General features: G+C 41.9%; 1 protein-coding gene across 3 annotated transcripts in view; it reads right to left on the bottom strand.

Annotated features, from left to right (window-relative positions):
• Window positions 1-2,225: 2,225 nt before the first annotated feature.
• Window positions 2,226-22,658, bottom strand: part of LOC141116972 (NACHT, LRR and PYD domains-containing protein 3-like) — a 46,512-nt gene continuing 26,079 nt past the window's right edge. For all 3 annotated transcript variants that reach the window (XM_073609509.1, XM_073609508.1, XM_073609507.1), the window contains exons 3-10: window positions 19,926-20,086; window positions 17,489-17,669; window positions 16,164-16,229; window positions 12,766-14,515; window positions 9,277-9,363; window positions 4,935-5,105; window positions 4,116-4,280; window positions 2,226-2,468 (exon numbers count right to left, since the gene is read on the bottom strand). In XM_073609509.1, the coding sequence (XP_073465610.1) occupies window positions 2,330-2,468; window positions 4,116-4,280; window positions 4,935-5,105; window positions 9,277-9,363; window positions 12,766-14,515; window positions 16,164-16,229; window positions 17,489-17,669; window positions 19,926-20,086 (2,720 nt within the window). In that variant the 3' untranslated portion in view covers window positions 2,226-2,329. The remainder of the gene's footprint in view (window positions 2,469-4,115; window positions 4,281-4,934; window positions 5,106-9,276; window positions 9,364-12,765; window positions 14,516-16,163; window positions 16,230-17,488; window positions 17,670-19,925; window positions 20,087-22,658) is intronic.

Genomic DNA, 22,658 nt, shown 5'->3' on the forward strand with positions numbered 1-22,658 from the left:
TGTTGTCACATGAAAAGATAGAATAAAATATTTACAAAAATGTGAGGGGTGTACTAATTTTTGTGAGATACTGTAGCTCAGTGCAGTCTGATAACACACCCTTAGGGAGCAAATCTTTGACACGTTGGGCTCAGGGAAAAGAGTGTTAAATGTTTCTGGGTGTCATTCTACCCAAAAGACCATCAGCAGAGAGCAAAAAGTCTTCAGGGAACTGGGCTTGAGTGTAGGTGGGGATTGCTGCAAAAGCTGCTTTTTTTGGTTTAAAAAGTGCTAAGCTACAGTGCAGAAAATAATTATTTGACCCCCTGCAGATTTTGTAAGTTTTCCATAATTCCAAAGAAATTAAGGGTCCATAATTGTTAACATAGATGTATTTTAAACGATAGAGACAGAATATCAATCAAAAATACAGAAAAAAACACATGAAACAAATGTTATAAATTGAGTAGCAGTTCGGTAAGTAAAATAAGCATTTGATCCCCTACCAACCAACAATAATTCTGGCTCCCACAGACTGGCTACAGTAGGTGCTCATGTGGTACACATATTAGTCATGTCAATTTAAGAAGGTGCTCCTAAACACAACTCATTATGTGTATAAAAGACACCTGTCCACAGAAGCTCTCTCTTCCATTCAAACCTCACCATCATGGGCAAGACCAGAGAGCTGTCAAAGGACGTGGACAAGATTTTAGACCTGCACAAGCCTGGAATGGGCTACAAGACCATCAGCAAGAAGCTTGGTGAGAAGGAGACAACTGCGATTATTGGCAAATGCAAGAAATACAAAATAACCATCAATCTCCTTCGGTCTGGAGCTCCATACAGGATTTTGCCTCATGGGGTAAGGATGATCATGAGAAAAGTGAGGGATCAGTCCAGAACTACATGAGAGGAGTTTGTGAATGATCTCAAGGCAGTTGGGAACACAGTCACCAAACAAACCATTGGTAACACAATACGCTGCCATGGATTGAAATTCTGCAGTGCCTGCAAGGCCCCCCTCCTCAAGAAGGCACATGTACAGGCCTGTCTGAAATTTTCCAATGAACATCTAAATGATTCAGAAAAGGATTGGAAGAAACTGCTGTGGTCAGATGAGATCAAAATTGAGCTTTTTGGCATTAACTTGACTCGCCGTGTTTGGAGGAAGAAAAATGCTGACTATGACCCTAAGAACACCATCCCTACGGCCAAGCAGGTGGAAACATTATGCCTTGGGGCTGTTTCTCTGATAAAGGTGCAGGCCGACTTTGCCACATTGACAGGCCAATGTATGGGGCCATGTATTGTAAAATCTTGGATGAGAACCGTTTTCCCTTATCCAGAATAGTGAAGATGGGTTGTGGATGGGTCTTCCAGCATGACAATGACCCAAAACATACCGCCAAGGCAACAAAGTTGTGGCTCAAGAAGAAGGTCATGGAGTGGCCTAGCCAGTCTCCAGACCTTAATCTTATAGAAAATGTATCGAGGGAGCTGAAACTTCGAGTTGCCAAGAGACAGCCAAGAAACCTTAAGGATTTAGAGAAAATCTGTAAAGAAAAGTGGAACAAAAATCCCTCCTGAGATGTGTGCAAACCTGGTAACCAACTACAAGAAACGTCTTACCTCTGTGCTTGCCAACAAGGGTTTCTCCACCAAGTACTAAGTCATGTTTTGCTTGGTGATCAAATACTTATTTTACTCATTGAACTGCAACTCCATTTATAACATTTGTATCATGTGTTTTTTTTTCTGGATTTTTGGTTAATATTTTGTATCTATCATTTAAAATACACCTATGATAAAAAAATGACAGACCCTTCATTTCTTTGTAAGTGGGCAAACCTACAAAATCTGCAGGGGATCAAATAATGTTTTTTCCCCACAGTAACTGTTTTTTATTTTTTTTGTGAAAAAGGTATTCATGCTTGAAGTCTTGCAGGGAACACTAACCTTTTCTTGTATGCAAGTTACCATGGTATATTGACGAAAGTAGGTATGGTAGGATAAATTAGAGACAAAAAGAAAACTAGGTGGGAATAAATGATGCAGAAATGAATCAACTTATTTCCATTTTTTTTTTGCTCTCTTCAAAATACCTTTTTTTTGTTGGCAATGCCATTTACACCCACATCTCCAGTAACAACTCTCTTTGCACTGCTTAATGAATGTTGGTTATACCATATTGTTTTACATGTGGCCATCCAATCATAATGTGTTCAATCAGGAGTGACAAAAGCTTGTTATTGTAAGCCAACTTTATTATCCCTCCCCCTTCAAAAAAATAAGAGAAGAAAACTGTACAATATCTGTGTTTTTTAATAAATATTGCAATATAAAACACTTATATACTTGTCACATTTTCAGGAAGAGCTGTATTCTCAGCTTGACTTTGCCATACATCAATTTTGAGACCTTGGCGGGCGTTTATAAGGTCCTGCAGCTCCTTAACTACGTCTTCAGAAAATCCATTGGCACCAACCCTAGGAGATGGTAACAAAACCATTAAGTTAAATAGAAACCACATATAAAGACCAGGTAGATACATCCAGCGATTCATTCCAAATGGGTAGCCAAATTTTTTTTTTTATTGTTTTCAAATGAAAAAAATTATGTCAAAAGCAACAATAGCTAATAACTGAATTTGTAATTTATCACAATTATTTTAATAATTAAATATTACAATCTCATATTATAATCTAATAAGGTCGCTGCCCCTGTGACCCAAGAACCACAGAGAAACCATGTTCCTCTTGGCTTCCTTTTCGATGCCGCTGCAGTTGAGCACCACCTGCAGTGGAGAAAAGAAACTGCACCTGCCTATAGTTCTTTATGTTCCCATGGAAATGCATTTTGAGTGTTTATGATGGCCAGAAATTTTTAAATAGCAGAGGACTAGGCTGGGGAGAATTGGGGAACTTGTTCTTGTAAGACAACTATCAGAATACACCCGGCGTGCACTCGTGCGCATGCAGGCGCTCACGTGCGACTGCAGATGCCTATCTGCATCAATGCGCATGTGCTTGCGCAACGGACTGCGTGTGTATGCGAGAGCGCATCCCTAATCCCAATTGGCGCCAGAATGCCTATTTAAAGGGTGACCTGACTCCTGAATAATGCTGACTGGTCTTCAGCTGTTTCCTAAAACCCTGAATGCTGCTTATATCTTGTTTGATATCCGTTGCTGAACTTGGCTTTCCTTGACCCTGCTTTTGGATTCTGTTATATTCCTGACTACTGGTTCTTGATCCCAGCTTCCGTCTGACCCTGCCTCTGCCTAATGCCTTGGTACAAGCAGAGTGCCTCTTTAACCCCAGCTGATCTACGGTGCACAGCTGCCCTTCCTAATCTGATGGTTTTCCTGCCTTCCCAAGGTCGCATCCTCTGCTGCAAGTTTCCATGTCTACACCTGCAGGAACTCGTGTTCCTCCTGTCCCTCGGCTCCCTCTGTTCCACTCTCAGCGGGACCTAGATTGAAGATACAAGAGAGGCCGACCTCGTCAGCTAAGTCTCCCTTCAGGTACGTGACTGTTCTGCTTTTTAGCCAGTACTATTAAGATGAATGGGGCGGGTGGCCCTGATTGGAGATACATTACAATGAGACATTGGTCAGTGACAGGCTTAATATTATAGAGCTACTTGCTTCCCAGAGTCTTTCCGCACCAACTCTATGATGTAATTTGACCAAACACAGAGAGCTACAAAGGAGGCTGGTGAAAAGATGTGTAGCAATGAACCTTGCCCCTTGAAAACACGCAGCCTTCGCCATTGACACCAGTTACTGAATCACCTTAGTAAACTTTACGAAGTTTAACCTTCATACTATGAAAGAACCACTTGGATACATTTCTAAAGGGCCAAAAGTTCCTGGCCTTCCCCTAAACATCCCCCAATAGGGTGGTGGCTACTTTTGGATTGTACACAGAAATAATTCAACAACACAGTCTATAAATGCGACTTTAAAATATTATTTTCATTGTCCTAGTTTGAAGTTTCCAAAAAAGTGCAGATGGTGGAGCATCTCTTTATTTACAAGCCAAAATATTTTGATGTTGCATAGGAAGGGGAAAAAAATGCTTAATGTTACTGCAGTTAGTCTCATTGCTGGGTTCTTTGTTCACACTACTCACATGAACTCTTTCAGGCTGGAGGAATGCTCTATAAGGTCCTTTATGTGTCCTGAACCAGCATCGGTGATGCTATTATGGCTCAGATTTAGGTACTCAAGGTTTCTGTTGTTACTCAGGGAGACCAAACACTCGGAATCCTCATGAGTCAGTTTGAGGGCACAAAGCCTGAAAGAAAACAAAAAAAAAAGTGGAGGTTACAGGTTTTATTATATGAACAAAAGAAACCATGTTGCTTTTGTATCTTTTATTTATTTATTTATTTTTTCAATTTGGGTTTGAATTTCCGCATTGAGAAGGTGGAATAAAAGACACAAATTATTTCAGCTCTATAGTCATTTTATCCCAAATGTATTTTTATGTTATTTTTAAAGCAGGAGCAGTATAAGTACCTAAATTTTACTTACAGTACCCTTTCTGTTTTTCATTTCTTGCTTTCCCTGAATGCAATGAAAACGTAGCCCCAGTCACACAAATGCTCCCAGGGAAGGCCACATCACCATTTCCTTCAAGGATATCTCCTACCTAAAATGTAAGATCCTGCAAGATATCACAGTACTGTCACACTACACTTGCTTGGGATTTTAGTGCTGGATGCGCTATATAGATGACATCTTCCTCATTTAGGCATGGCATCATGCACCTTATCTTGAAAATGCGGTTACAAAACACTCCATCTCATGCATGCACAGTATGGTAAAAATTGAGGTGTAGAAGCTTTGATATCACAGAGGAAGAATTAAAACCTGTGAAATGAATACAAAAGGGCACATGGGCATTGATAGTTCTATGGGGGGGTCCTCTTCAAGTTTGTATACTTACTCAAGATGCTTTACGCTACATGTTGGGCTGGACAGAGCGGCAATGAGGTCACTGAAGTGGGGACCCGTCAGATTGTTAAAAGTCAAGTCCAGAGATATCAGGGAAACGTTTTCATAGATTGCAGATGCCAAGGTAGAGCAGCACTTGCTGGTCAAATCATTATTAGTCAAACTGTAGAGGACAAAAAAGTAAATAACTGAAAATGAAATGAATGATTGATTGTTTACATGACAAGCGTTTGATAAAAAAAATAAAAACATTTACATTGCCTTAAAGGGTAAACCCAAAAGAAAATATAATATAATGCAACTTAGCAGTCATTAGATGTGATGGCCACATTAGTTTTCCTTTTTTCATTTTTGTTTTCTTTAATTTCACCTGGTGATCCTGTCAGTAACAAAGCTCACCTACTGTGCTGTATCTAAGTGCATCTCTTAATTTGGACTTCTAACACCTCCCCCTCTTTCTTATCTCTATTACATAGGTAGTATACAGGGAATGCTGATAACATTGCTTGATATTTCAGCTCAGTGCACAGGAAGTTACAAGGACACTGGATTTCTGACAGGATCAACAGGTATTTTTCTGAAGTTAAGCCTGAAAAAAATAAAACTAATACAGCCATTGCATCTTAGTACTGGTAAAATCCAATATACCATATATACTCGAGTATAAGTCGATCCGAGTATAAGTCGAGGCCCTCATTCTCTCATTTACCACAAAAAAATGGGAAAAACCTATTGACCCGAGTATAAGACGAGGGTGAGAAATGCAGCTACTGTAAGTGGAAAAGAAGGTCAACAATGCCCATTTGCATGCCTCACTCTGCCCATTTGCAGCCATAGGTCCCCCGAACTTCAAACTCAGTAGTTAAGGGTTCCTAGATGCCCCCTAGCTGCAGCCAAAATTTGGGGTCTCTGAACCCAAAGGGTCCCGAAATGACATTGCTGCAGATGGACACAGTTGACCGACTTTGGGGCCCCGTATTTCGGCGGCCACTTAGTGCTAGGACCCCAAATTTGGTGTGCAAACCCAGCTGGGGTTTCTAGGACCAAGTGGCCCTGAGATACGGGGCCCTAAAAATCGGTTCAGAAAATGTCAAGCACTTTTCTGCAGTAGAGAAAGACATTTTCCGAACCGGCTTTGGGGCCCCATATCTCAGGGCCACTTTGTGCTAGGAACCCCAGCTTTGGACATGTTATGGTTCCCGTTCCACTGAGATTGTAAACCAAATTTGGGGTTCCTCGCACTAAGTGGCCCTGAGATACGGGGCCCCAAATCGGTTCATAAAATGTCAAGCACTTTTCTGCAGCAGAGAATGACATTTTCCGAACCGATTTTGGGGCCCCGTATCTCTGGGCCACTTAGTGCTAGGAACTCCAAAGAGATAAGGGGCTCCAAAGTCGGTTCGGAAAATGAAATTTTTTGCTGCAGAAAAGTGCTTGACTCGAGTATAAGTCGAGGGGGACACTTTCAGCACAAAAAAATGTGCTGAAAAACTCGACTTATACTCGAGTATATACGGTATGCATCAGTAATATCAGTGTTATAAAATGATCCCCACTTTGCACAGGCTGGACGTTCATTGTATGCGTGCAGTGGCTGCGTCTAGCAAACCATGATATTTAATACAAAAACTACTCACAACATGAAAAGGTAAAAAGCTAATCTAATCCACATGTATGAACCCTTTTTAACTGTACATCAGTTTTCCAGACTGATCCCTAAACTACCTCCTAACCCTCTTTGTATCAGAGTGTCTCCATCACTGGCTGACGCGTTTCTGGGGTTATGCCCAATTCTCAGAGCCTGCTCATTGTTTTGAGCCTTCAGTATAATGGGTGCAGGCAAGAACTGAGGTGTGCCAAAACACCCAAAACTCCTATATGGATAGGAACAGTCAGAAATTGGCAGAGAGACCTTGCTGTTGGGTTATCCAAGGTATGTAAGAAACCAGGGGCTAACTATACTTCAATTTTGTAGGGTGGGCTGATCCTTTAAACCAGAGTTCTCCAAACTGCGGCACGAGGGCCAGATGCGGCCCTTTGCTAGCCTTTATGTGGCCCTTGGGGTACTATTCCCCCCAATGATGGGGCACTATTGTTCCCATGGACACCAATGGTAGGGCACTACTCCTTTCACTGACACCAATAATGGGGCACTTCCTCCCACTGACACCATTGATGTTGCATTATTCCTCTCACCAACACCAATGATGGGGCAATACTTCCATTAATAGCAATGATGGTTTACTATTCCTCCAACTACTACCAATCATAGGGCACTTCTCCTGCTGACCACCAACCCTGCGGCCATGTTTATTCTCACTGATACTGGGCATGGGACATTTTCTACCCTCATTGGCCATAATCCGGCTCCCCTAAAGTCTGAAGGACAGTAAACTGGCCCTTTGTTTGAAAAGTTTGGAGACCCCTGCTTTAAAGTATTACTATGTACTGTATGTCCTGGTGTCCTTATCATCCCAATTACTGCAGTTTGTTTCATTCAGGTTAAACTGTCCATTTAGTCTACTGTTAGGTCAGGTTAAACATCTAAAGGTCCTAACTACTGACAGCTATTTTAGTTCAAGTGGTACTTCCCATCAGAACCATTGCCATCTGATCTAATACATTGGTTTTTATTGAACGTTGGACTTTTTGTGGCACATGTTCAATAGATTTAGAGCAGAGAGAGGCTATACCTAACTCCAGAAAAAAGAAAATACTAATGCGCAAACCAAGTGAAAAAAACGAATAAATCTAATAAGTAGCTGCCAACATAAGAAGTGCTCCCACACAATACCAATAAAAAAAACAGAATAATGTGGTGCTTACTCAATAAAACTAAAATGAATCATAAATAGTAAATGCAATATATCCTAAACAAGAGATAATGTGCGATAATCAAAATCCAGTGTAAATATAATAAAGTAAGCAAATCTTCAATGCAGTGCAGATGATGAAACAATATATAAAATATAAAAAATTGTGATAGAGACTCTTCAATATTAAAGTGCGGATGCTCCAAAGTGACAATACAGTGAAATAAATGTGAACGTGTCCAATAAAGTTCATAGAGTAAAGTGCTTTGTGCAAGGAAACAGGGAAAATCCAAATCATCCAAATGCTTCCACCATCCGCTGTGCGTTAGTGGTTTGCCCCAGACTCTCATCTCAGACAGAGACCCCTACAGGTCGAGTCAAGCCTCTGTGCTGATGAAATCCTGGTTCCACAATGATTAAATCCTTTTCAGGGATATCCAGTCAAATTTGGACAACAACGACTTATAAATCACTTTCCAGGTTACATAGAACATATGGCTTCATCAAAGGGTAAACCTAACTCCTGCTGGCCACAGCAGTGTTTATTCCATACTATGAGCTTCATGGGAACCAGTGGTGTTTTATTGAGTTCTTTCTCCTTAAAGTGGTTGTAAAGGCTCAATGTTTTTTTTACCTTCATGCATTCTATGCATGAAGGTAAAAAACCTTTTATGTGCAGCAGCCCCCCGGACCCCCCCTCTAATAATTACCTGAGCCCCATCTTAATCCAGAGATGTGCACGAGAGCAGCGGCTTTCCCGCGTCTCTCTCTCCTTATTGGCTGAACATGCTCCATGTGTGAATGGATGCACAGAGCAGCGGCTCTGGAGCGAGCCTGCTCAGGTGACCCTATAGCAAGCTGCTTGCTCTGGGGGCACTTAGCAGGAGGGAGGGGCCTGGAACGCCGGCAGGGGACCTGAGAAGAGGAGGATTTTTTTTAAATAATTTGACTTTAATTTCACTCTAACGCTGCATGGAAAACTTCAGGATCAGAAGTGAGGCTAGGCACATGACTTACAGCTCAAATACCAGGGCTATTCTCTTCCTGGTAAGGCCATACCACTGCACTGGGGCCCCTAAGCTGACTATACACAGAGCAAATTTTGTCCGGTTCCTAAGGAACCAGTTGAGTTGAAATTCGAGCCATGGGTGGTGCTATCAGCACCACTCTGCCCCACATCCTTTGGTCTGAAAATCGAGTGGTAAATTGATGGCTGAGCAGTAACTGCAGCCAATCAGTTGCAACCACTGTTTGGGTATTCTGAAAACCATGGGTGCCAGCTGTCAAAATACTATAACCAGCAAGAGAGATTTGTCCACCCATGCTGTTTGGTATAGATGGGGAATCAATAGATTTCGTTAGGGACCTTAGTCTGCATGCTTATGGCCAACGTCTCAATATTTTTTTTAACTGAACCAAATCTAAGGAGAGACAAGTCAGTGCTAAGATGTAGAAGGAAGGGAGATATCACACAATTCAAATTTTTCAAAAGTATTTTAGATTCTCCAAGTTGTAGGTTACCTGAGATTCTGAATTCTGCAATCAGGATGAGCTAACGCCTTAGCTATAGAATGGATGTCTTCATCTTTCAGTTCATTCAAATTCAGTCTATTAAGGTAGAAGAAAAAAATGTCAGTGTTAGGACTCTACTTCTAAATATTCAGATCTACATTCATACATTCAAAGCTTAACCATCACTGGTCCATCACTGGATAGATCTGTGTTTTTTTTTTAAACTTTATAAACTATGTAAATCCAAGTCAATATTTTTTCGTTTTAGAAAGAGTAAGTAAGTAATTAAAACCCAAGTCAATATTTTTTCGTTTTAGAAAGAGTAAGTAAGTAAGTAATTTTTCTTGGGTTTTTATGTGACCCCATTTAAGATATTTGCCCCCACCTCCCTTTATTTCTCTTCCTGTGATGCTGTATCAGGACAGGAAGGCATGGACAACAATAAAAACATTGTCATGAGTTCTAAACCTTGGTCGTTGTCTGTGTCCCATTGGAAAGACCTCCCATTACTTTCTACACAGGGGATCTATGCCTTCCCCACACTATCCAAAAGAATAAAAAAAAATTTGGCTGGAGTTGGGTTTTAGCAAATATAATACATGCAAAATTAGACTACATCCAAAACTTTTTTTTTCTAATCGGTTTTGGCTCTAGTTGAAGGATCTGCTTTGTTTTATTGTGTACACGTTGGGGAGATTACCACTCACTTGCTGTTGAGTCACCGAGAGAGGAAACCATATTTTACAGAGATACCGGCCACCAGTGGTGGTCAGTGCATAAGGCCCCCCCATGCAATGGGTTGTTTTTTTTTTAGAAGCACATGATTAGAGCCCGAGCATCTAATTTGTTTCAAAAAATGGTGGGCTTGGGGCGCTGAGCACTGCGCCCCAATCCCACCCAATTGTGTAACAATAGCGAGTTAATATTCACTATTGTCTTCCTGATTATCCTCCCGGCCAATCAGGAAGCGGCTCCTGAGACTCGATTGGCCAGGGAGTCTCAGGACCCACTTCCTGTTCGGCCGGGAGGAGAAGCAACGGCCACAGAGTGAGATCTCCAGGGATGGTTAACCTGCAGTGGCTCAGCCACATCCAGCACTCCCCGGCTCGGTCATACCAGGCATCTGCCTCCTAAGGTAAGGAGGTCTTCACGTCTGTCTGTCTCCCACGGTGTGGAACGCCCCCCCCCCCCCCCGCGTCTCTGGTTTGCCGCCTCCCCAAAATATTGAGCACCAGCCGCTACTGCCGACAACAATTATGATTTGTTCACACTTGTGCCCGTGTTTGCGAGGGCACAACAGCCTATTCATTTGAATGGGCTCCTGTGCCTACGTTTTTCGCAAAAAAAGTGCATGCACTTTTTTAAAAACGCAAACGCAGGGAAACCACATGGTCTTTTGGCTGTAGGTGGTTGCGGGTGCGGGAACAGATGTGATTCCCGCAACCAGCCCGCGTAGTGTGAACCTTCTGTAAACCATTTTTGCTGGAAGAGTGAGGAGATGTTTTTATATTGACCAGCTTATGGCTGCTGTATCATCAGGACAGCAAACAAGTCAGAGATCTCAGAGGACACAAAACTAGGTAAAATTAGAGAAATTCAAAATTTTCCCCCCAGTCTAAAGGAAAAAAAATTGGACTGGTTATTTTTTAAAGTATAACTAAAGGCACTTTTTTTTTTTATTATTTAGTTTTAGATAGAGTGGAGAAGCATTAGAGCCCCTGTCAGTTTTTATTGCTGTCTGTGTCCCCACATTAAGGAGATTCACCCTGTCTATTAGTCCTTTTTACCATTATCATTGAAAGTAAAAGAAAACCCCCACATTTTGGGTTGTCCCCAGAAAAGTAATAGAGAAGAAATGTTCCAATGGGGACACTGGTTATGGTGACCTGGGGTCCCCAAGGAATGCCCTTAATTTGCAGGGATTTCCCATCACTTCCTGTTTGGCTATGGGACAGGAAGTGAAGGAAAATCTTCAAAATGGGACACAGATGGGGAAGAAAAAAAATGTAAGGGGTTACAACACTCCCTTACTCTATCTAAAATTAAAAAAAAGTTTTGCCCATAGTTCTTCTTTAAATTCTTAGCTAATCAAAACCATTTTAACATGAAAGCTGCTGCCCTTCCACAATCTCAATGAATGCAGCTCCCTTGCTTGACCTTCCAAGACTCCCTTTCTTGACCTGTGATTGGGGCCCAAGTTAAGGTTTCCTAATGGAAAGGACTCAACACCAGAGCCAACAATAGAATAAGTTAATGGATAATGCAAAAAAATGGCTTCTACCAAAATCAAATCTCCAACTTAGGGTTTAGTATTTTTTTAAAGCAGAACTAAACTGAAAAAGTAAAAAAAATGCGTGTAGGCATCCCATAACTATTGTGCAGAAGTTACGTCATTTCGGCACAGTCAATCAAGATGGCCGTAGATCCCAAACCCCGGGAACCTGCCCCCTCACTTGCACCGCCGCCACCACAGCCACTGCAACACCTCCCTCCGGCCGTAGGGGATGGTCGCGTTCAGAGGCCTTACCATAGGAGCTTGCCGAAAAAGAGCCAGGGCTTCCTCTCCCAGCACAAACAGGAAATGGGTTCTGAGAGCAGATTGGGGAGAGGAGAATCAGGAAGACAATAGCGAATAATAATTTGCTATTGTCACACAACTGGGTGGGCTCAGGGCGCAGGGCTCTGCGCCCTGAGCCCACCCTTTTTTTAAGACAATTAGTGCCTCAGGCTCTAATAATGTGCTTAAAAAAAAACTCCATTGAAATGTATGCGTCCGGCACCCTACATGTAGATTAAATATATAAGAACCAGTGCGCAAAAACCACAATGTGAACAAAAAACTTTGAAACTGACGGTAAAATACCCGATAGAGAGCTGCCAACATAGATAGGTCCACTCAGTTCCCCCAGGATAGAATATTAGATAGAAATATGTGGCGCTACTCCATCAATCAGTAACAAATAAATAATCCGAAATCGCAGCTATAATGAACTGAGATGTAGGATGAAGTTGGCAAAGTGGGCTCCACCTCATATAATCAATGCCAGAAAAAATATTTAAAGCCTAGGAATAAATATCACCATACAGGAGTTAATCAAAGATTTGCAGAACTGATTCTTTCTTTGATTAACTCCTGTATGGTGATATTTATTCCTAGGCTTTAAATATTTTTTCTGGCATTGATTATATGAGGTGGAGCCCACTTTGCCAACTTCATCCTACATCTCAGTTCATTATAGCTGCGATTTCGGATTATTTATTTGTTACTGATTGATGGAGTAGCGCCACATATTTCTATCTAATATACTACATGTAGATTAGGAGCCGGGCCCATGGAATAGGGGGGCGGCGCCCCTGCGCCCCTTATGGATGGGCCACCATTGATGCCAGGTGCCAGCAAAGGAGCAAGGTGAGGTGAGTTTAGATCCACTGTAATAACACACATTAAAATGGATAGTTATCTACTTTACTTACAAATATAAAAAAAAATTTACCCACCGAAGTGTCTGCACTGCGTGAAGACCCGGGGACAGTCTCTCCCAGCATTCTGTTTCAAGGAAACATTTCTCAAGATCAAGGCTTTCAGGTTCTTTGCATGATTTTAAAATGTAAGCCAACACCGTGCAGTCAAGGGGGGACAGGTTGAACCTTGAAAAATCCATTTTTAGGTTTTGCCCAAGAATTTCTGACACTAGTTCTTTATTTCGAGATTCAAAGAGGTAGTTGAAAATATTTAAAGTCTCCCTCCTTTCCCAAGCATCCTTTGATGTCTTCTTAACTAGTGGCGAGACATGATGGAGCCAGGTGAAGATGTGTCTGGAAGCTTCATCAGAGAAAGTGAATATTTTAGAAGGGCCTTGGTGGAGGGAAGAATGTTTTAGAAGAGCCATGGTAGAGCCATCAGTCAGACCAAAAAGAAAACGAAGAAATATTTCAGCATGTCCATCTCGAGATGACTTTGACTTGGCTTTTTTAAGTGCTTCCTGTAATTTTTCAGGTTTATAGTCAACGTGATGGACCAAAGCAGCCATGAACTCTTGAACAGTAAGATGTAAGAAGGAATAGTTTACATAAGCAAGTTGCTTGGATTCCACCATAAAACTTGTTAAGAGATGTAGTGATGTGTCCACAGTAAGTGATTCCAGATCTCGTTCTTCAAACACAATGAGGCGGTTCATCACCCCAAACTCTGCCAACCATCCAACAGCCATCAGGAGTTTCTTGGCTTTCTCCCTCTCTGTCTCCTGAGAATGGTTGGTCAGAATGTTGCTGATGAAAATCACGAAGAGTTGCGTCACTGTTTTTGGCAAAAATAATTCTGACTGATTGCAATTTGTTTGTTGAGATTTGAAACACATCGATAACACTGTGCAGATGATCCAGCAATATGACGGGATGTAACAAAAAGTATACAGAGCTTCATTATCCCTCACATGGTTAAAAGACCGTTCGGCCAACTTTTTATCATCAACAAAAAATTGCTCAAAGTACATCTTCCTTTCTTCATGAAAAAATCCCATGATCTCACAAAATAGCTGAAATATGTGAGGATCAATTGAGACCAATTTTGCTGGTCTACTGGTTACCAACACAGAGCAACCCTTAAGAAGGGATTGCCTCAACAAGTTAACCAAGATCTCACCAAGGCCTTGCTTCTGCTTTGTGTTGGTGTTCGGAGGTCTGGATTCAAAGTCCAATTGGTGGCGACTTTCATCTAAGCCATCAAAGATAAATAAAAGCTGTTCTGGGGCTTTTAAGATATTTTCAAGCTGAGAACTTAGATGTGGATACTGTTGAAGGATCATCTCCTCCAAGCTGACTTCTTCCAGTCGGTTGAGCTCCCGGAATTTGAAGAAGAAGACAAAAGAAAATCTCTGATAGAGCTCTCCCCTCACCCAATCAAAGACAAACTTCTGCATTAGGGTGGTCTTCCCTATTCCCGGTACACCGCTGATCATGATCACATTCGGGACTTGTTTTATTTGACGGCACCAGCGGAAGAGCCTTTTGGGAGAAACACGCTCCAATGCTCTTTGAGTCTTACACAAGTAGCTTTCATGTTTTTCCCCAATCTCTATTAGCTCATGCTGAGTACGATGTCTAAGTTGCTCTGTGGACACGACAACCAGATTGACAAAACGCTCTGAAATGGGAAAATCTTGTCTCTTAAGGGTAGTTCCTGGTGGCTTACATTCCACTAAAAACTGAGTCGTATCCAGCAGATATTTCTTGTGCTTATCTTGGATTTCTGTATACACAAAATACAGGGATGTAAATTAATTTTCATACTAAAATGCCAGCCAAGCTTTTGTTTATATCCTCATGTATGTATCTTATGTATTTCATTCCTTTGGCAGATTACTGTGTAAACATGGTCGGTCAGGAATAAAGAAGCTTTAACCCCTTTCCTTCCAGCCCCAGCATGCTTTTAACAAGGTCTGTATGTCTATGGAGCAGGAAGAATTGGGCCATCATGTTAACACTGTCACCCTCTCTTTGTAGCTATAATAGCTTCAACTCTTCTGGGAAGGCTGTCCACAAGGTTTAGGAGTGTGTCTATGGGAACGTTTGACCAGTCTTCCGGGAGCACATTTGTGAGGTCAGGCACTGATGTTGGATGAGAAGGCCTGGCTCACAGTCTCCACTCTAATTCATTTCAAAGGTGTTCTATCCGGTTGAGGTCAGGACTCTGTGCAGGTCAGTCAAGTTCCTTCACCCCAAACTCGCTCATCCATGTCTTTATGGACCTTGGTGGCGGCAAAGTGGGTGTACTTTAACCCATTACATGGGTGGCTGGAAGTTAGGGATGGCAAAACAAAACAACAGGGTGGGCAGGATGCAGCTGTTACAAGTGAAAGAATGTGTTTTCTAAAGAGAGAGAGAGAATATCGGGAACTAGTTACCTTCAGACTCTCTCTCTGTTTGAGGTGGGGCTAGGGAACAACTCTTCTAATTCAAATGTGTGTTTAAATTGAAGCTTGACCTACCATGCTCTGTAAAGAAGCTTTTTTTTTTTCAACAGAGCAGCTTACAATATGCAGATAAATGTGAAAAGGAGCCTAAATCCCCCTCTGCTGGCTGGAAATATTAAACCTTTTTATCTAATATTTCAGATTTACCTGACTATTTATATTAAAAATAGTATATTACATGTGCCCCTCCAATTTTATTTTCTTATCCCCACAACTGTCACAGGCTAAGGTAGGTATTGCCTACCCCCAAGACAAAATTAACACTAGATCCTTCATGATTAAAGAAAAGTGTGATTTCTTGATGGACTAAAAAATTGTCTTTAAGGACTTTTAAGGGCATTTCTAAGATTAATGCAATATTACAGTTCCATTCATTACAAATGCATTATTGCTGTCATCACTGTTGGAATCATTGTCATCTATATTTTATTACTTTCCTTTCTTTCTTATTATTGTATATTATTATTGTAAATATTATTATTATTGTATTTATATTATTATTGTAGTAATTGCAATTATTATTACTATTATGTTATTTCTGTAAATTTTGTTTTAGCATGTATAAAAATTCTGAAATCCTTGTGGTGAGCACTATTTATTGATTATATATTTCTTTAACTTTTTTTTTTTTTCCATACAGCTATAATATATTAATAAGACAAGAGGTAAAATATGCTAAAGGATAGGGTGGATGCAAAAAAAAAAATTGGTTTAATGTACTTTTCAAAAGCCTACGATAACAGGCTGTTTCAACAGGCAAAACGTAGAGATTCAACGTTAGTAATGGAGTTTACCATTACCCTTTCCCTTCCCACCTCCATCCCCTTTTCTTTTGGCCTTTCTATCCATTAAACCATTCATCCATCCATTTATTCACTCATTCATTTATCATTTGTCGATCATTGTAGCCGCTGAACCACTCACCATTTATTTCCGGATCCAGCGGGTGTCTGTTTTCATCCACTATTATTTGTTCTTTCAATGTCTTTACTAAATAGGACAAAATCATACGCAAAAAAAAAAAAAGGTTGACAGGTTAATCACAGGACTATCCAAAGATTTACAGACATGAAGGGGTTAGACTGGGAGCTTAGTGTTGACCGTACTTCAGTAATGATTGTCAATCACACACCAAGCTACTCAAGTATTGCTTTGTTATCTACCGTCTTGACTATTGCAACTCCCTTCTCATTGGCCTACCTCTCCATAGGCTATCCCCGCTTCAGTCATAAATGCTCCTGCAAGAATCATCTACCCTACCAACCATTCAGTGTCTGCTAGCCCTCTCTGCTAATCCCTCCACTGGCTTCCCATTGCCGAACGAAAAAAAAGTACAAAATACTAACAGCAACATACGCCATTCACAACCCTAGGCCCCCGCTACATCATCAATCTTGTCTTAATATATCACCCAAACTGTCCCCTCTGCTCCTCCCAAGATCTTCTGCTCTCTTGTCTCCTCCCCCCATGGTCATCTCCAGGATTTCTCCAGAGCCTCTCTCATCCTTTGGAACTCTCCACCTCAATCCTCTGAAACTCTCAACCTCAATCTACTATCTCCTACTCTGTATACCTTAATGCGATCCCTGAAAACTCATCTCTTCACCTCCACCTAACAACTGAACTTTAAATTGTTCCATCAGCTCATTCCTTACAGTTATTACCTTTTGTATCTTATGCCCCTCCATATTAGGTTATAAGCTCTTATGAGTAGAGCCCTTCTAACCCTATAATATTGTATTGTATTTGTACTGTCTCCCTTTATATTGTAAAGCACTACCCAAACTGTTGGAACTATATAAATCCTTTATAATAATAGTCACTTACAGAATCGGTAAAGCTGAACTTCAGGCTGATATAAAAGACACCAATTATTGCAACGTATCTCATTAGAAAGATTGTGCTCTACTTCCTGTTCTGTAGATGCAACAGGAAATCTATCCAAAGAAAGACTCCTAAACAGTCGTCACCAAAACAAGCGCCTCTGTTGGATGATTTCCCCTCTATTCCTGTTCAAAGAATTGAATATTTTTGGAATGTCCCTCTTTTTTCAGTCCTGGTTGCAATGGTCACCAAAGCAAACACAGAGCATACTGTTTATAGTAGGGATGCAGGCAGCAATATAAACCAAAAAGAGGTTCTAATTCCTCACCACTCCTTCCAAAACTAAAAAAAGAAAAAGTTGTGGCTTGAGATACATTTTATCATACATACAGTATAATATAAACTAGCTCATAATAATACCTTACTTTCAACATTCTGGATTTCCCAAAGTACTGCAAGTAAATTGTGATGAGGGTGACTGGTCTGTAGACTGTAGAGACATTCCAAGAATCCTATCACAGCTTCTTTTCCTGCTTCAAAGACACCCTGTACCAAGTTTACTGAAAACACCGAGGCTCCAAGGTTTTCTTTCATTGATTCGTAAGTCTGTAAAAACACGAGGACATCAGAGATGAAATGGAGGAGGAGTCAAGGTCTCAGAAAAGAAAACATGGCTGGGTTAGTCTACAAACTTGGATAGTTTTAGTTCCATGTACCAGTGGAACATTCTGTGAAATAATGGAATGGAAACTACAAGCAAGTACATTGAACTCAGGCCAAACTCTACTCCAAGGTGATGGGGAGGCAATACAGGTGGTTTGGTGAGGAGGCAAAACAGCCTGATCACCACCCTATCCCCAGCCTGTGATTGGACGATAAAACAGCAGTAGAAGATTAGTGAGGTCATCTCAAACCTATATCTACTCCTATCATGTTCTTAGTTAGCAAATGTTCACTGTAACACACCTGATTGGCTCACAGGGCAGCCCCTACCACTTCCAGTTTGAGTGCTGTTGTGCAGGGAGTGAGAAAGGTCCAATTCAGGTACTTATGTGGGTCCATTTAAACATACTTGTAATGAATTGGTGTTTTATATCTGCCTGGAGTTTGGCTTTAAAGAGAACCTGCCATTTTGCCTATTTAGAGTTCTCTTGAAAGAAAAACTCTACACCGGCTGATACTTAACTTTCTGCATGTTCCCCCACTTCTCGGTTTCCCGGCAGAGCTTCCTGTTATTACCACATCCTTCCAGGGTTGGAGGAGCATGTGGGCTGCTCTCAGGATGCAGTGTTTACGTCAGAGCTGCCAGTGGCTGGGCCTGAACTTTGTCACCTGACGAGGTGAAGGAAATAGTTAACTCTGTGTAAGCTCTATGGCCATCTGACACACAGCTTATACAGGGTTAGGACTTCCAATTGGATTAGCTGGGGGCGCGAAGGAAGTGGGTATCAGTGGGAGCAGAAATTTTTCTTACAAGAGAACCTGTCACTTTGGTCCTACTGGGAAAAGTGCTAGAATCATTTTAATGAATAGTATAGGTGACCAAAAGCTACTGTATTTTAGCAGTACACCACCAGATTGCCCATATGTATTTAACATTTAGCCAATGATACAAGTCACCATTTAGCTACAATTTAGTTATTGTTGCAAGTCTCTGCTGCCGCTTTTGCATAGGAAACACAAGTGGTCTACCAATTGTTTACATAACATTACCATCCACTTGGCAGACATGGCAATTAAGGGGATAGGCCCAAAACCTGGAGTATGCAGTTGGAGATCAAACACAAATACTCAAGGTTGTACAACACTATTGAATCCACCTCAGCACTGCATAGACTGCCAAACCACAGCCAAATTAAGACCACACCAGGCCTATCTTCCCTAGGTCTGGCTACATCCTGGAATCAAGGCAATTCTTTGAAGATTCTGACCTTGGGGTTGCACATGGGGTGTCATCACCAGTTTTTATTTTCTGAAGAAGAACATTAAAGTATAAGAAACCCCACTAAACCACTATCTTAAAATTAGCAACAGCATTGTCCAACCATGAAGCTCCTTCAGTTGGCCAACCTAATAGACCTGACAGGCAATTCCTTCAGTTGGCTTATCTGATAAACCTGGTAGGCAGCTCCTGTGGCTTCCCAGTCGGGTAGACCTGATAGGCAGCTCCTTCAGTTGGCCTATCTGATAGACCTGGTAAACAGCTCCTTTGGTTTGCCTATTGGATAGACATGATAGGTAGCTCCTTGAGTTGGCCAACCTGATAGACCTGACAGGCAATTCCTTCAGTTGGCCTATCTGATAAACTTGGTAGGTAGCTCCTTTGGTTTGCCTATTGGATAGACATGATAGGTAGCTCCTTCAGTTGGCCTATCTGATAGACCTGGTAGACAGCTCCTTTGGTTTGCCTATTGGATAGACATGATAGGTAGCTCCTTGAGTTGGCCTGTCTGAAAAACCTGGTAAGCAGCTCCTTTGGTTTGCTTATTGGATAAGCCTGATAAGTAGCTCCTTCAGTTGCCTAGTATCAGCCAACTGAAGGAATGCAAATGGCAAGCTGACAACACTTCTGCTACTTGAGAGGAAATGGCTTAGTGTTGTTACCCTGCAGAATGTGCTGTTACTGCCCAAATCAACAGGTAGGAAACTTTGCAATAGATTGACAGTACAGGAATTGCTTAAAAAAAATAAACACTACAAGACATGATGCTAAACATAACGAAAAATAGAATTTGGGATTACACACACTTTAGTAGGTTGGAATCTAGAATTTGGGATTATACACACTTTAGTAGATTGGAATCTAGAATTTGGGATTACACACACTTTAGTAGATTGGAACCTTCAATAACTTTTTCATACCTCCACATTAGGAACATTTCGAGATTTCAACTCTGCCAGAAAGCTGTGAGTGTTCAAGATCTGGACAATATAGATCAGATCATCTCTGAAATATTCATACATCATCCGCAGTTCGTGCATTTTATAACCATTAAGTTTTTGACTGAACTTCTGGAGGTTATCTGTGAAGCACAATATGAAGTTACAATGAGAAAGAGCATAGATCTAAAACAAAAATATCACCAGTCCTTGGTGAGGACATATAGGGCTGGTGGTTAGAGGTAGGGATGAGCAAATCTACCCAGGTTTGGCTTGCTAAGGGTTCCACGAACCCTGCTTACAATTCAAGAGCCCAAATTTAGCAGCGAACCTCATTGGGAGGTAAATCCCGTTAGTAAATTCTGGCAACATTTAGGAATAATAGGCAAACTATTTTCAAAAAAGCCATTGGAAGCTGGGCACTGCCGTGAAGCACATGTACCAATGCAAAATAAATTTACAAAATACTATGCAACCCAGTGAGGGTCTTTTAATGCGACTATTAAACATTTGAAACATAGAAACCCATAAAATAACATGCTTAGGGAATGCCTGAGGTTCCCCTTAATATTCCCACCAGATCCTTATCCAAGCTTTCAGCCTGGATGGCCAAAAAAAGGAGGGAAGCAAGTGTACACCCCTCATTGCAAAGAGGGAGGCTTGTGAAGGCATAAATGCCTCTTCCCCACCCCCCGTGCCCTAAGTGGGAGGTGGAAAAAATATGGGGGGACCCATAGTGGATTCTGGAAGCTCCCTCATAGGGGAATGAGTACTGGGGTAAATTACTTTCTGAATATGAGGAGCTTCCAGATTCTACTATAGATTCCGCCATATTAGCCCCACCCAGGGGCGTTGCTAGGGGGTGGCTTTTGGGGCTATAGCCCCGAATCTGGGGCCCATAGCCCTGAGTCTCTCAGAGATGGACGTGGTCGTGGCCTCTCTGCAGCCGGGCCGCGAGTGCAGCGGGCAGCACCAGAGAGTAGGCAGGCAGCACGGGAGAGCTGGGCGGGCAAGAGAGCGAAGAGATGACATCATCTCTCACCACCCGCCCTGCATCACCGCTGCTCTGCTCTCACTGTGCAGCCATGGGCAGGAGAGAGATGACATCATCTCTCACTGCCTGCCCTCTCTCTGGTGACCCTGATGTAAGGAGCGGCTTTCTGGGGACTCTGAGGTAAGGAGGGGCTCTCTGGGAACCCTGATGTAATGATAATATATGTAATATACAGTATATATTTTATATATATATATATATATATATATATATATATATATATATATATACACACACACACACGTATATTATATACATGTGTATGCCTGCCCAAGCGACTTTCTTTACTTCGTTGCTGTGGGCTCTAGCCCCAGATCATTTGTAAACCTAGCAACACCCCTGCCCCCACCTCCTTCTTGGGGAACCGGAGGTGGGGAAGAGGCCCTTGTTCCGCATTATTGCCCCCCCGTTGTAAGGTATCCACCCAATGTTGTAGACGGGTGGGGGTCACAGGCTTCATGCCCTTCTTTTCTGGCTACCCAGGCTGCATGCTTGGATAACAAAATTTAAAGTAGCAAACCTCAACATTTTTGATGAAATAGAATAGGACAAAAATGTACTAGAGACAAGTGGGTTGGTTTACTAAAGACAAATAGGTTCACTTTGCAAGGGAAGTTGCACTTTGAAATGGCATATGCCCCAGAGTTTAGTAAAGGTGGTGAAGTTTCACTTTGCAAAGAATACCTAATAACTTGTATAGAAAATATAAGAGCATAATTTTTACTCACACATGATTGGATGATAAATATCAGCAAAGCTTCACCTTATTCACTAATCTCTAGTGACACTTTCCTTGCAAAGTGAACAGCCCTTTTGCCTTTAGTACATCAACCCCAAAGGCTACAGGCAACTGTTTTACTACAAGAATTAAGAGACAGTTGCCATTTAAAGGATATGTAAAGGTTTGTTTTAAAAAAAAACATGTCATACAGTTGGTTTTGCACAGAGTAGCCCCGATCCTCCTCTTCTGGGGTCCCTCAGCGGCACTCCTGGCTCCTCCTCTTCTCGAGTGCCCCATTGGAGAGTCGCTCTCCCTCGGGGGCACTCGTGTGTATGCGCTCCCGTGTCCTGCTGCTGCGTCCATTGACACAGACAGCAGATCTCGGCCCGGGCCCTCGGCTCCCGCATTATTGGATTTGATTGACAGCAGCGGGAGCCAATGGCTGCACTGCTATCAATCTATCCAATCAGTACCCAAAACCCCCCCGGCTGGAGCTGGTGTGCTCGTCCCTGTTGCAGGAAAGACCGGGTTCAGGTAAGTAAAACGGGGGTGTCTGGGGGGCTGCTGTATCACAGGAGGTTTTTCACCTTAATGCATAGAATGCATTAAGGCGAAAAACCATAAGGGTTTACAACCCCTTTAAAATTGGCCAACGGCAGGACTTTTTTTAATGAAAGAAAATACCGATGTGTTCTGGAAAAAAGGACGGCGCCCCCTAAATGCAGCGTGTTTTACAACAAATTTATTATAGTGGATTAAAAACACTCACATTTGGGCAGATAATTTCCAGCATATTAGGCAGCAGCATATGTTCATCCGCATGTTCCCAAGTGATAGGAGTATCAAGGGCCGGTGGAGGGTGTCCTGAGTCTTGAGTCCTGTGGCTTTCCGGCGGTGCTGTGGGTACTCAGCACCTCCGGGTAGCTGGGATGCGATAGCC

Source organism: Aquarana catesbeiana, linkage group LG13 (assembly GCF_042186555.1).
Source record: "Aquarana catesbeiana isolate 2022-GZ linkage group LG13, ASM4218655v1, whole genome shotgun sequence".
Classification (NCBI taxonomy): Eukaryota; Metazoa; Chordata; class Amphibia; order Anura; family Ranidae; genus Aquarana; species Aquarana catesbeiana.